The following is a 14796-nucleotide window of genomic DNA, read 5'->3' on the forward strand; positions in this document are numbered from 1 at the left end:
AGTAATAGTGGTAGTAGTAGTAGTAGTAGTAGTAGTAGAAGGAGCAGAGTAGTTGTAGAGTTGTAGTAGTAGTAGTAGTAGTAGTAGTAGTAGTAGTAGTAGAAGGAGCAGAGTAGTTGCAGAGTTGTAGTAGTAGTAGTGGTAGTAGTAGTAGTAGTAGTAGTAGTAGTAGTCATAGTAGTAGTAGTAGTAGAAGGAGCAGAGTAGTTGTAGAGTTGTAGTAGTAGTAGTAGAAGGAGCAGAGTAGTTGCAGAGTTGTAGTAGTAGTAGTGGTAGTAGTAGTAGTAGTAGAAGGAGCAGAGTAGTTGCAGAGTTGTAGTAGTAGTAGTAGTAGTAGTAGTAGTAGTAGTAGTAGAAGGAGCAGAGTAGTTGCAGAGTTGTAGTAGTAGTAGTAGTAGTAGTAGTAGTAGTCATAGTAGTAGTAGTAGAAGGAGCAGAGTAGTTGTAGAGTTGTAGTAGTAGTAGTAGTACTAGTAGTAGTAGTAGTAGTAGTAGTAGTTTGTTTGATCTTTGTTTAACACCGCATTCAGCATTATTCCAGCTATATGACGGCGGTCTGTTTTGGTTTGTTATGTTGTGATTTTTGTGTTTTTTGTTGCACTCTGCAATATTATAGACATCGGTTTGTATATAATCGAGACTGGTCCACACAATCCAGTGATTGAGCATCGATTCCCACAAATGGGATACGATGAAATGCATCAACCAAGTTAGCGAGCCTGACTACCCGGTCCATTTAGTCGCCTCTTACGACAAGCAGAGTCGCCTACTTCAGCAATAATTCTAAGCAGTCGTAGCAATAGAAGTAGTAAAAGTAGTAGTAGTAAACGCTGCAGTAGAAGTATAAATAGTAGCAGTGGTGGTGGTAGTACCTGTTGTAGTAGTCGTAGTACTAAGAGTAGTAGTAGTGAGTGAGTGAGTGAGTTTGGTTTAACGCAGCTTTTCACATTATTCCAGTTATATCGCGGCGTGTCAGCTTAATGTGGGAGGAAAGCCCGAAGTGATGCAGGACTCAGACGTTTACCACTTCGGTGAAACCCACGGGCACGGGCACGGGCTGACAAACCTAGAAACATAATCGGGGCAAACCGGGATTCGAACCCACAATCATAGGTTTCTGGAGTGCCCAAGGGACGCAACTCTGCACAGCGAATCGCGGCGCCTTAGACGACTGGGCCATCCGTGCCCCCAGTAGTAGTAGTAGTAGTAGTAGTAGTAGTAGTATAGTAGTAGTAGTAGTAGTAGTAGTAGTAGTAGTAGTAGTAGTAGTCATGAGTGTCACATTACACAAGAAAGGTACAACGATTTGTGCATAATAAATACTGACGTATCTGTATGTCTAACAAGTCCACCACACACTGACAATAATAGTGTAAGAGCAATGGGTTCCACTTGTGACAACATGAGTCCTCTGCTATATGGATGCCTGAGTCATGCCCCCTGTTGGATAGCATGAAGCACTCATAAATGACTGTCCATGGCGGGGGAACGCTATAGCCTGTGAAGACACAGTGTACCAGGTTTTCCAGTACAAGTTGTTTGTAAATACACTGTTTTGAATATATCTTTTGTTCTGTGTCGCCGGGGTAACAGGGTCAGGGATATGTTAGGAAGGGAGAGAACTCTTGCGATCTTGTTTCTGTTACCCGCTGCGGACCACCTGTTTTGTGTTGCTACTTCACCGGCGTGAAAGGGATTGCCAGTGGACCCAATCCCTAGATACGCGGTTGGTTTGTTTGTTGGTTGGTTGGTTTGTTCGTTGTTTTACGCCGCACTATATTCCAGCTATATGACGGCGGTCTGTATATAATCGAATCTGGACCAGACAATCCAGTGATTAATACCATGAGCATCGAACCACGCAATTGGGATCGATGACATGTATGAACCAAGTCAGCGAGCCTGACCACCCGATCCCGTTAGTCGCCTCTTACGACAAGCATGGGTTGCTGAAGACCTATTCTACCCAAGATACACATATGCGACTCAAGCCTGCAGGGGCGATTCCCCGAGTTTCACAGCAAATACTCTGCATATGTGAAAATGTTCGTCAAAGGTTGAATCTTTGTTGATAAAAAAAAACACAAAAAACCTACGGGCCTGTCCATTTTTTTCTGAAAAATCCACTACTTTTTAACATACCGCTGAATACCATCCTTCCCGTTCATCAAATCAACGTGTCCATACATGGTAAACGAAATTACCGACCACCGGGCTTGAAGAACGAGGTACATATGTATGAGGAACTTAACCAAATATTGAAATAGCTTTTTTAGTTCATTTGTTTACCGACAAGGAACTTTTGCACTAAAACAGCACATGTAAAATACTGGCCTAACTGTTTTTAAAATGTCGATGTCTTATTAAACGTTTTCACTGGGGATCTGTGAGGACATAGAGGACACTATCGAGCGACACCCAACGACATACAGTAACACGTGACCTTCATAAACTAACGGGCAAAAGAAACGCCACCAAACAATTTTCTGGTCTAAAAGAACACAGACGCAAAATTGAGAAACAGTTGATGTTTTGTTATAAAAATAACAATTATTCAAAAAACGGTATTTGAAAATGACAAGATCAAACACTATGAACTGAAGGTTCTGCAGACACGTTTATCATGCTGGGTGCACGGTCCAGTATTCGATCACACCTGCAGAATCGACGTCGACCTTTTTTTTAAAGTACCGTGCTACACGCTCACTCAGTATCCTGCGTTGTCCTGCTGAAACAGCACCCGTGGGTGTCGTTGCAGGAAAGGCAGTACCACAGGCCCCAAAACCTCATCAATGTAACGACGTGCAGTGAGATTTCCGTCGATGATGACCAGATCCATCTTCTGGACCCCGCAGATGCCACCCAAACCATGACACTACCACCTCCATAAGGCTCCACTTCTTGGACGCAACAACGTGCCGTCCGTTAACCATATCGTAGGTATATTCGAATCTGCCCAACAGACTTGAAGAGCTGGCACCTGCTCTGGTCGCTGAAGACCACTCTTCGCCAAATCCTCTGCTGCCACTGCTGTACAGTCCTGGCCCATCTCAGTCTGTGACGTAGGTGTAGAAACGTTAACGTCATGCCCTTGAAAGGTCGATAGGCACTGAGACCATATAGGCGCAGTCGTAATAACGGCCGTTCTGCTGACTCGATGTCCAAAGCTGTTTGCGGATAATGACGTCACAGTTAGGAATATGGACATTAGGTGAAGCACCCGTAAATGCCGGTCTTCATGTGGGGTCGTGACCTTGGGTCTTCCACTCCTCGGCCTGTCTGCAACACTGCCAGTTTGCCTGTGACGTGTGACAAGCCTGACGATGGTGCACTTGAAGCAGCCCATGATCCAGGCAACGTGCTCCTGCGCCGCTCCCATTTGCAACATACCCATGACTCTCTCCCTCTGCTCTGCAGTAAGTCGAGGCACGTTCGTTGTTTTAAACGATTTCATGTGATGGGAGAGTACAATCCTGCTCGTGTTTTATACCACAATTTCATAAGGGTAACTTTGAGCTCGCAAATCACGTGAAACACGTGCACAGGTTCAAAGGGGAAAGGTGTTCCCAACTGTTTTCGTGACGTTTGGCAAATTTGTTGAAAACTGACGACCAATATTTTTTGGGCGGCGTTTCTTTTGCCTCTCAGTTTATTAACAAAGGTCGCCGCTGTTATAACTACTACAAAAAGCACAGCCATGCCTTTGTGGGGATTAAAAGCCTTGGCATGAGCGCTTGGTGGATTTCTCCATCGTCGGAGAAAATTATTTGTGTAATACAGTTTGAGTTTGTGAATAGTCCTGCAAACCAGTGACTAAAAGCATGATGATACACGAACAATCTTAGCCTGACCACCCGATCCCCATTCAGTCAACTCGGCAAGCATGGCGTGCTTGGGTTTATTCTGACCCGGAAACCTCACAGGAAGACCCCTGTTGTATCCTTCAAATGTTAAAACACAATCTTCTTGTTTCCTTGATGTGTTTTTAGGACCCTAGAGACGTTCATTTGAAAAAAAGGAGTCCTACAAAAGGCAAGAATGAAATGGCAAGTCTAGCTTGACATTAAGGATCGTACTGGGCTCCATTTGGATTTTGGATTTATTTATTTCTTAGATATATATTTTTAAATAAGATAACTTTATTTCTGGACCTAAATGTCAGTCTCTTTGGGACTGAGCACTGTAAAATGCTAAAAGAAATTCAGAATGTTTTAAATATCGATATGTCCGTGATGGCGATGGTGTCCAATACAAAACATATGACGTGGCCCCTGTTAGTATTCCAGGTTAAATAGGTCTCGTAAAACACATGTGCTTGTTTAAGAGCCGACGAAATGTTTGGTTGGTTGGTTGTTTTACGCCGCACCCAGCAATATTCCAGCTATATGACGGCGGACTGTAAATAATCGAGTCTGGACCAGACAATTCAGTGATTGATATGATGAGCATCGATCCACGCAATTGGGATCGATGACATGCTTCAACCAAGTCAGCGAACCTGACCACCCGATCCCGTAAATCGCCTCTTACGACAAGCATACGCCTTTTACAGCAAGTATGGGTTGCGGCAGACCTATTCTACCCAGGATCTTCACGGGTCGCCGACTCTTTGGATCAGATGTCAGACTTTGTGACTTGGTTGATTACGTGTCATCGTAACCAGATGACATGGAACGTTGCTCATGATATCAGCCACTGGTTTGTCTTGCCTAGATTGGGTTATTTACAGGCAACCGCGATATATTGTGGACTATTACTTACTTCAACGTTGAATAACAAACAAACAAACAAACTTCGATATCACACTTTTATAGTATTAAAATACTGGCGTGGATAACTCTGAACCTCCCCCTCCCTCCACCCTAAGACCCCCAACCCCGCCACCAGCTGTGCTGCCACCTTCGGCTCTAGGGGGAGATCCCCTACCTAAACATGTCAATTTCACATGGCAGTTTCTTCAGGCAGTTAAGGAATTACGTCTAGTTTGCCTATCCATGGGTTAATGGTCATAGGTCAAGGATCAAGGATGTTCTCAAGCCTTAAGAACAACGTCATGTTGGAGTATACGCAGTCTCAACGTCAAGTTTATATTTGTATGTATTTATCTGCTCGTGTTGGTACATATATGATGACGATTACTCTCTCCTGTCGACTAGGATTTGTTTGTTGTTTAACGCCACAGACAGCATTCTTCCAACCAAATCGAATATGGACCAAATAAACTAATGGTCGGTGTTATGAGCACCGATAACAAGTTGTCAACCAAGTCACGGAGCCTTCTTACGTCTTACGATAAAAACACAGGTTCCTGATCATCTTTTCTTTTCTCCACACACGCCAACACCACCCTATCCCGCCACCCACCCCGTGGGATTGTTGGAATTGTTTCCAAAAGCGGCGTAAAACCTCACTCAGTCACTCACTCACTGATCTCGGTGTGTTGGTTGATGTTTCATACCGCAGTCACTTATGGCGGCTATATTACGACAGTAGGATAATAATCGAGTATAGACCAGTCCGACCAGTGGTTGCAAGTATAACTACCGAGGCTCTATTCTGCCTCGGTCACAAGCGACCTTAGAGATATCATTAATCGTCTGTTAAAACGTAATTCACGTCATCCATTATTCTACCATGAATTTAGAAATAACTCGATTCTGATTGGTCAATCAGAGGTTGTCAAATCACAATAAACCCCCCTTCAGATTGAAACAGCCGATTTTACGGCTTCACGTTCGGGCGATTATATCTGCAGGTGTCCGAGCTCTACATTGAAAACACAGTATGTTTATGTCCTTACTATGACTCTTGAAACTGCCCTGGATTAAAGAAGATGCAGCTGTCACTCAAACATTGATTTGTTCAGTAGTACTCGGAGGCCGCTTGCACTGTGTGGCGTTATCAGAGGACTGTTGTCAGGCGTAGGTCTGTGTTACGATGAAATACGGAACGGAACTTGTAGCACGTGAAACTGTATCCTAGCCCCTGCCCTACACGCCTAGCTTGCCCAGACGACGTTACGTCGCAGCACTACGTCGTTGGATGTCGCATGTAAAACAACGTGAGTGTGTGTCTCGACTGTCGTCATACCTGTAGCTGTACACCAATGGCTTACAACAAGCATGGAAATCTGTTCCACGTGCCACGGAAACCCCACAGGGGAGACAACTGAATGTATCTAGGATTCCAAGCAAAGTGCCCTTGGCCGACAAAGTGGAGAATTTTTAAAATTCATATTTTCTTAAGCTTCGAGGTACAGTAAACTACGGCTATAACGAACTCAAAGGGACCACTAATTTTCGTTCGTTATAACCGTAGTTGGTTACAAGCATATATACAGCATATGTACAACAAATGGCCGGAACTAAAAATAAGTTCGTTATATCGGTCAGTTCGTTATAAGCGTGTTCGTTATAACCGTAGTTTACTGTATTTGCATAAATGCAATAATGAAAAACTTATCAGTAAAGCCCCTTTCTCTGTATTGGCTACGCGTGATGTACAAGTCACCAATACAAAGTGAGTGAGTATGGTTTTACGCCGCTTTTAGCAATATTCCAGCAATATCACGGCGGGGGACACAAGAAAGGGGCTTCACACATTGTACCCATGTCGGGAATCGAACCCGGGTCTTTGGCGTGACGAGCGAACGCTTTAACCACCAGGCTACCCGACCGCCCCTTCACCACTACAAAGCTCTATTATTAGTTATACATGTAACTTTATAACATGAATAGGGAAATACGTTTTTCGAATTTGGTAACTAACGCTGACATTAGGTGACGATGTAGGGTCGAATATCGGCCTCTAAGAAGGTCTAGATAAATCCCTAAGACAGCCATGGGCCATTGAGAACCAGGAAGGTAGCGCTAAGAAGTTAAGTGAGTGAGTGAGTATGGTTTTACGCCGCTTTTAGCAATATTCCAGCAATATCACGGCGTGGGACACCAGAAATGGGCTTCACACATTGTACCCATGTCGGGAATCGAACCCGGGTCTTCGGCGTGACGACCGCCCCTAAGGTGTTAAGTATTCCTCTTAGAACTAACATATATTTGCGGAACGGGGCCCGACGAGCCCAAGGGAGAAAATAAGCACGTGTTACTTGGGACCTCTTCCGGCCCTGAAACCCCAACAAGCAGACACGCGTTATTTGGTAACTAATTTGGCCTTGGAACACCAAAGAAGTGAAACGCATTGACCGCGCTGCGTTTAATTTGGCCCGTCTTACTAAGATCACTTTACAGGATCTGGCTGTCATGGAAACATCTATGCCTACCTCTTGCCCATCGATCGTGTCCACCCGTCCAGTCTCTAGGGGAACATACGCCACGATCCTTGGCTTGGATCTGACTTTCAGGAACTCCGGGAAGTCATTGTCTTCTGTCCCCAAATCTTGTCCATCAGATAGTTGCATATTCTCCATAACTAAATGGCATGTGGTGCCCCTTTTGAAATCGTATACTACAACTGCACTCCTCTCCTGAACTCAAGCGGGTATTCACTACAACCCATTAAACGTGAATCATAAAACACTCGATCACACATCAAATAATACTGCCGCGTGTATACTATTTCTCATCAATTCTGACTCATAACCACTGCAGGCGTCTGAGGTCGCCCGTTACCCACTCCGTTACCATTGACGCCGATGGGACAAGTGTTCGTTCCGAAGTACACATTTCTTCAGCACATCACAATAGAGAATATACGTTTTTTTCCCAAATCCGAAATCAGGTCCACAAATATATGTACAATCCATTAGAACAGATTTGAAAGGTATGGGATCCCTTTCTGAGCAGTGTCATGGGTGACAGGCTTGGCATATCGCCCGCAGTTGTATTGCCTCAAACGGAACATATTGACCGATAGCAACGAATCCTGAATATATCAGAGCACAAGGTTCCACAGCTATATCGTATACCACTTCGGAACTATGTCTACAGACCCTCACAAACAAATCCTTTTCATGTTAAGAAATACCTTAACAAAATATTTAAAGGTGTTATTTCTGTGCCTGAATACATCGTCAACAATAGAAGGTAGATTTCTCTCAATGGCATGTCTGTGTCCGGCTTTGCTAACACAGTGGATCCCAATACAGCTCAACCAGATGTCTCTCAGCTCATCAAAAGAAATAACACCGCACGTGAATAGTCACGTTGTGTGTTGTGGTAGAGACTTGAGAAAGTCGCTAATACACAAGTATTGAATTTGTTAAGATGGCCGCGGTCTCTGGGGGACTAATCCTTCATTGTTAGATCCCATAGGGGGAAGTTTGCGCCGTTTTTATATGTTATCATTCATAAAAGTCATTGCACGATAAAGGCGTCCGGAGTGGAGAATATGTTTACTGCAGAGTTTGGTTTGCTCGGGATCACTTAATGTTCTCGATGTGGCGTGTAATCTTACCGCAATGGATATATAATACGGATATTCGGTTAATTTGATTACTATGATTGATCAAAGGTATTGAATACTAACAATAATTCGGCAACATTGACGAATCATTCAAAGAAGGACACGAAATAGGAATAGGAAGCACTTGAATCCAATTGTTCATCTTGTGATGTTTTATATATACTAAGGGAAATATAAAGGGAACGGCTACATGTACTTTTCTATGTATACCGTTAATAAATCAAAGGGTATTCACCAAATTAGAGAGCACATCAGCTCAACACTTCACTCAGTGACCTTTTTAATATTTAACTTCAATATTTATTTGGTTTGTACTTTTTTATTTTAGTAGTTTCTGTTATGCTAGAAAATAGAGGTGTGCAGATTGACGGAAGTAGATCTCATTTATTTAACAGCGAAAGCAACAGCAACATGTGCGCACAGCTAAATTTGAAATGTTTGATACCAAACACAAACACCTGAACTTAAGGGAGACCCTTTTTTGTTTTCATAAATCCAGAAATTCCATGTGTCTTTAAGAAATATAAACACATTACATAGAACCCATTTTAATAACTGTTTACAGTTACAAAACATGCCATTACATAATCGGCTTTTGTTTCCACATTTCAAAGTGTGTTTGTCATTTTCTTAAATAATCAAATGTATTTCGTCAGAAAACAGTATGCAGGGTGACGATTTCTGAAAATATCTATTTGATGACACACAGTGGAACATGTCACAGTTGTGATTGTTGTCACCGTAACCATGACATCCTGACACGGAAGCCCAACGGGTGATAATAAGGTACCTTAAGAACTCGACCGTCAGTAAAGTGAACAAGATAACAACGCTATCACGACCTTCGTAAGCTATGTAACAAGGCCTCCGTGAACAATATAACAAGCATATCACGACCTTTGTAAAAATTATAACGATATCACGACCTTTGTAAGCTATGTAACAAGGCCTCCGCGAACAATATAACAACGGTATCACGACCTTCGTTAACAATATAACGATATCATGACCTCTGTAAGCAATGTAACGGTGTCACGGCCTTTGTAAACAATATAACGATATCACGACCTTTGTAAACAGTATGACGATATCACGACCTTTGTAAACAATATGACGATATCACGACCTTTGTAAACAGTATGACGATATCACGACCTTTGTAAACAATATGATGATATCACGACCTTTGTAAGCAATATGACGATATCACGACCTTTGTGAACATTATGACGATATCACGACCTTTGTGATCACTATCACAACGATATCACGACCTTTGTGAACATTATGACGATATCACGACCTTTGTGAGCACTATAACAACGATATCACGACCTTTGTGAACATTATGACGATATCACGACCTTTGTGAGCACTATAACAACGATATCACGACCTTTGTGAACATTATGACGATATCACGACCTTTGTGAGCACTATAACAACGATATCACGACCTTTGTAAACACTATAACAACGATATCACGACCTTTGTGAACATTATGACGATATCACGACCTTTGTGAACACTATGACGATATCACGACCTGTGTAAACAATATGGCTATATTACGACCTTTGCAAACAGTATGACGATATCACGACCTTTGTAAACATTATGACGATATCACGACCTTTGTAAACAGTATGACGATATCACGACCTTTGTAAACAAAATAACAACGATATTATGGCCTTTGTTAACAATATGACAACAACTCTACGGCCTTCGTGAACAATATAACGATATCACGTCCTTAGTCAACAATATATAAAGTTATTAAAACACACTTTGGTGCAGACAAACCATTTGCTGAGCGCTGAATCCGATCTCAAGGTAAAAAAACACACTATTAGTCCCATATTGGTAGTTACAAGTTACATTGTAATTATTATTCAATTTATCAATAGCATTTTTAAGGAGCCACCGGGCGGTGTTTAACAAAGGGCTTGGTTCTAGGATTTCCGCAAAAATAACAAAGGACATTACAATATATATATATATATATATATATATATATATATATATATATATATATATATATATATATATATATATATATATATATGCAATTGTCGGTTTTTCGAGCTATGATTAATAAAGGCTGTACATGCTGACGTATACCGAATACTATTTCCATTGTGGGATGATTAGACCACACGTTCTTCTTGTTCTTCCAGTCGTTCGGTATGGCTCGATGATTACCTCTAACACTCTTAAGGTGGCACCGGTACACCCCTAATATCTGCAGTGAATATCAGTGAGACAAACTATATCATAAACGAGGCAATAACATATTAGTCAACAAGCGGTAGTGACATTTACTTGGAGTGTCCCCCACACTGTAATCAGCTGTAGTGTTGACATGGACGTGATGACGTGTTTACGACCCCCTCATATCATCACGCAGTGTATATCTCCGCCAGACAGTGTACATTGCACCAGTCAATCTTGATTTCAAACCAATCTTAGAAATAGATTAATGTGGTATGACTGTTTATTTGAAAACATATTACATGTGCATGTACAGTAAACTACCTTTATAACGAACACGCTTATAACGAACTTATTTTTAGTCCCGGACTATCTTTTGTATATATGCTGTATATATGCTTTTAACGAACTACGGTTATTACGAACTAAAATTAGTGGTCCCTTTGAGTTCGTTATAACCGTAGTTTACTGTACAGGCATAAATGTGAAAAAAAAAACTGGTTTAACCTCTCTGATACGTGGCGTCTACATAATGGTGAGTCGGTGATTTAGGTTTAACATCGGTTGCGCATTGTCAGTTGCGTATCAGCTTCACGTGGAGGGACCGCCTCCGTGGTCTAGTGGATAGAGCGTCTGCCCGGAGAGCGGACAGTCGATGGTTCGATCCTCTGCCACGTCATACCAAAAGACGATACTTGTTGTTACCCTGCCTAGCGCTCAGCATTAGGGGATAAGGACCGGGCGTTTCGTAGTCATTATACTGTGTCTGGGTGGGGTATCCACGTTAAGCTGCGGCATGGTATCTCTGTAGGCTAGCTTTATTAAACCGCCAATAGTTCGGACGCTATATAAGTGCAATAATCTTGAGCCTGGCGTTAAACCCCATTTCACCTCACCACATGCGGTACGGAACCTGGAAGTGAGTCAGATCACAGGTGTTTGCTGATATAGGGAAACCACAGTATGATTCGACAGACATACGAAGGATCTTAATCGGAACGAATCTCACAACCAACCAGTTATAATGCAAAGGGACGCAACTTTGCACAACGACCACTGTCTCTTTAAAAACAGATCGTAGTTCACTCAACCGCTTAAAAAATGTTTTTGAGGACATTACAGGTTACGTCACGAGCTTTCATCCGACCTTTCATCCGACCAATCAAAACGCCGCATTCCAGATCGGGAAAGTGACATTCGGAATGTGTTTTTCAATCGTGCAACATCTGAAAGGTTATCACGGGTGTCCGAACGACAATTATGGGTTGTACAACTGATTCCATCAAAACTATCTTGCCTCTCGCGTCAATAGGATAAGTATTTGAAACGGAAGAGACTTTCCATAGCCCGTGGGAAGTACCGCCATACAATCTCGGCCATCTAGTACATTCCAGAACTTTCTTTGTTCATTTTCCAATATGGAAAAAAATCTAAACAGGCTTATTCTAGCCGGACAACGGTATCTCCATAGTCGAACAATATATTCAATTTTATTTCAGAACCAAGCTGTTTATTCGCCTATTAAAGTGTAGTTGTCCAATATCGTTTGACATTATGATGACCGTTACTGAATAAAACCCGTTTAATAGAAGGAAAAGTTATTTGGGTAGTTACAAAACAATCATGTTAATTATATTCTTCCAACAAATGAAAGTCGACACTAATCGACTAAATTGTATTTCAATTAAATGCAGCTGCCTTAAGTGTTTTTTCATCCAGCTGGCAAACAGTTCCTATTCGTATTCTTTAACTTCACATGATCTTGTTAAATGGCTGGGTATCTAGCAGCTACTGATCGATCCCTGATTGAATGCTACCATTGCAAACACGAAAATAATCAATTAAATATATTTATTTTGCTCCATTAACATAATTATGTCGTAATTAAGTTAATGAACTCCTGCCAGTTAAAGAAACCTATGGATTTAATGACCTGATACTAAAGTTTAGTACAATATCTGATTAAAAATCGACGTTTTACGTTCTACAATTATTTTCTTGTTGTATATCCCCCAAACTGTCGTTTTAAAGCGTGTGAGTGAGTGGGTGTTTTGGGTGAGTGAATGGGTGGGTGGATGGGTACGTGGGTTGGTGGGTGTTTGGGTGGGTGGATGTGTACGTGGGTTGGTGGGTGAATGGGTACGTGGGTTGGTGGGTGTTTGGGTGGGTGGATGGGTACGTGGGTTGGTGGGTGTTTGGGTGGGTGAATAGGTACGTGGGTTGGTGGGTGTTTGGGTGGGTGAATGGGTACGTGGGTTGGTGGGTGTTTGGGTGGCTGGATGGGTACGTGGGTTGGTGATTGTATGGGTGGGTAGATGGGTACGTGGGTTGGTGGGTGTTTGGGTTGGTGAATGGGTACGTGGGTTGGTGGGTGTTTGGGTGGGTGGATTGGTACGTGGGTTGGTGATTGTATGGGTGGGTAGATGGGTACGTGGGTTGGTGGGTGTTTGGGTTGGTGAATGGGTACGTGGGTTGGTGGGTGTTTGGGTGGGTGGATGGGTTACGCGGGTTGGTGGGTGTTTAGGTGAGTGAGTGAGTGGGGGCCTGAATCAATAACAACAAAAACTGTTGTTTACCCATTGAGTTTTTGTCATAAGAAGCACCTCTTAGCAATATTGAACAAGTCCTTGAGGTAAATGTTCAGATTCAGTGAGAGACATGATTTTCGCGCCACTTTGAACAATATCTGAGTTACACCACGACGTGTCACCTTAATGTGGGAGGAAATCCCGAAATCTCAAACGTAAACTTCTTGCACACCTAAGGGAAGCAACTCTTCGGGGCGAATATACGGGGCCTCAGTAGACAAGACCACCCGTGCCTCCTTATCTGTACAAGAAGTCTTTTACGCTACAAACACGTTCAAATACGTTGACTTTGTTAGCTACAGTTTCAAATTACCATCAAAACCCCACACATGTGTGTGTCAGTACTTACACGCCTTCACACACAAACAGCCCAGTGTCTCAGCCAGACCGCCACACGGCCATGTATAGGAAAGTACATATTTACTTTGCAGGGATTAGCTGAATACACGGTATAACTTCCTTCATGTCGCTACTGACGACAAACAAACTGTGAGTGTTGATAGTGTAGTATTCTTGATATTGAAGTGTTGTTGTTAGGCCCGCGGATATGATTTATTGTACGAGTGAATAAACATTCCACTCAAAATTAGACAGTCTATACTTTACCTAAATGGAATATCAAATAACGTCTTCAGCCGCCATGATTTCCACATCCGGGGTCTACAGTTGTTGAAGCAATGTAATTGAATAAAGACTCAGAAACGGGTACTGAATGGTACTAAATATCGCTACCCTCATCAGGGAAGGAATTCTTCGCATTTTGACCCCGTGGTTCTTAGGTTTGACTGGGTCACCTTCTGGACCCACTTGCCCAAAGCTGTCATAGCGTTAAGATGATACTCCCATACTTGAACATAGGCTTACGATAGTCTTAAAGCTAAGATCACTTTGTGCAATTGGGCCCTGGTAGTACACAGTGACTGAATAGAACCGTTGCTTAGTTTCTGTGGTGCAGTGGTACCTCGTGGATCGATGGCGTGTATCTATGGCGTGTATCGATGGCGTGTATCGATGGCGCGTATCGATGGCGTGTATCGATGGCGTGTATCGATGGCACGTATCGATGGCGTGGATCGACGGCGTGTATCGATGGCGCGTATCGATGGCGTGGATCGATGGCGTGTAGCTATGGCGTGGATCGATGGCGCGGGTCGTTGCTCGCATTTTCTGTCACTGGTTTGCCTTGTCCAGACTCGATTATCCAAAGGTCCCCGTTATATAGCTGGAATATTGTTGCCTGCGGCGTTAACTAACATTCATATATTCTCTCCACATATAGTCTTAGTCTTTCCATTGTTGTATACAATCACACCCACACATATTAGTCTCACACATTACATTACTGCATACAATCAAATGCAATTGATACATTTTAGTGCGATTCACAGATTGTTTTGCATAACTGTAAAGATATTTTACAACAACTCCGATAGTGAAGAGTTTAACAACACCTTTGCACATCAAAGTGACCGTCTTGCTGGTTATACGCATTGGTTTTGTGCCTGCACGTGGAACGGACAACACTGGCAAACCAAGGAGTGAGTGAGTGGGTATTGTTTTACGCCGCTTTTA

General features: G+C 42.6%; 1 protein-coding gene across 1 annotated transcript in view; it reads right to left on the minus strand.

Moving 5' to 3' along the window:
* LOC139462387 (uncharacterized) overlaps positions 1-7804 on the minus strand; it is a 39233-nt gene extending 31429 nt beyond the window's left edge. The window contains exon 1 of the mRNA XM_071244066.1: positions 7280-7804. Within this exon, the coding sequence (XP_071100167.1) occupies positions 7280-7426 (147 nt within the window). The 5' untranslated portion in view covers positions 7427-7804. The remainder of the gene's footprint in view (positions 1-7279) is intronic.
* Positions 7805-14796: the final 6992 nt, after the last annotated feature.

Source organism: Haliotis cracherodii, unplaced genomic scaffold (genome assembly GCF_022045235.1).
Source record: "Haliotis cracherodii isolate W230 unplaced genomic scaffold, xgHalCrac1.p SCAF_15, whole genome shotgun sequence".
In the NCBI taxonomy this organism is placed as follows: Eukaryota; Metazoa; Mollusca; class Gastropoda; order Lepetellida; family Haliotidae; genus Haliotis; species Haliotis cracherodii.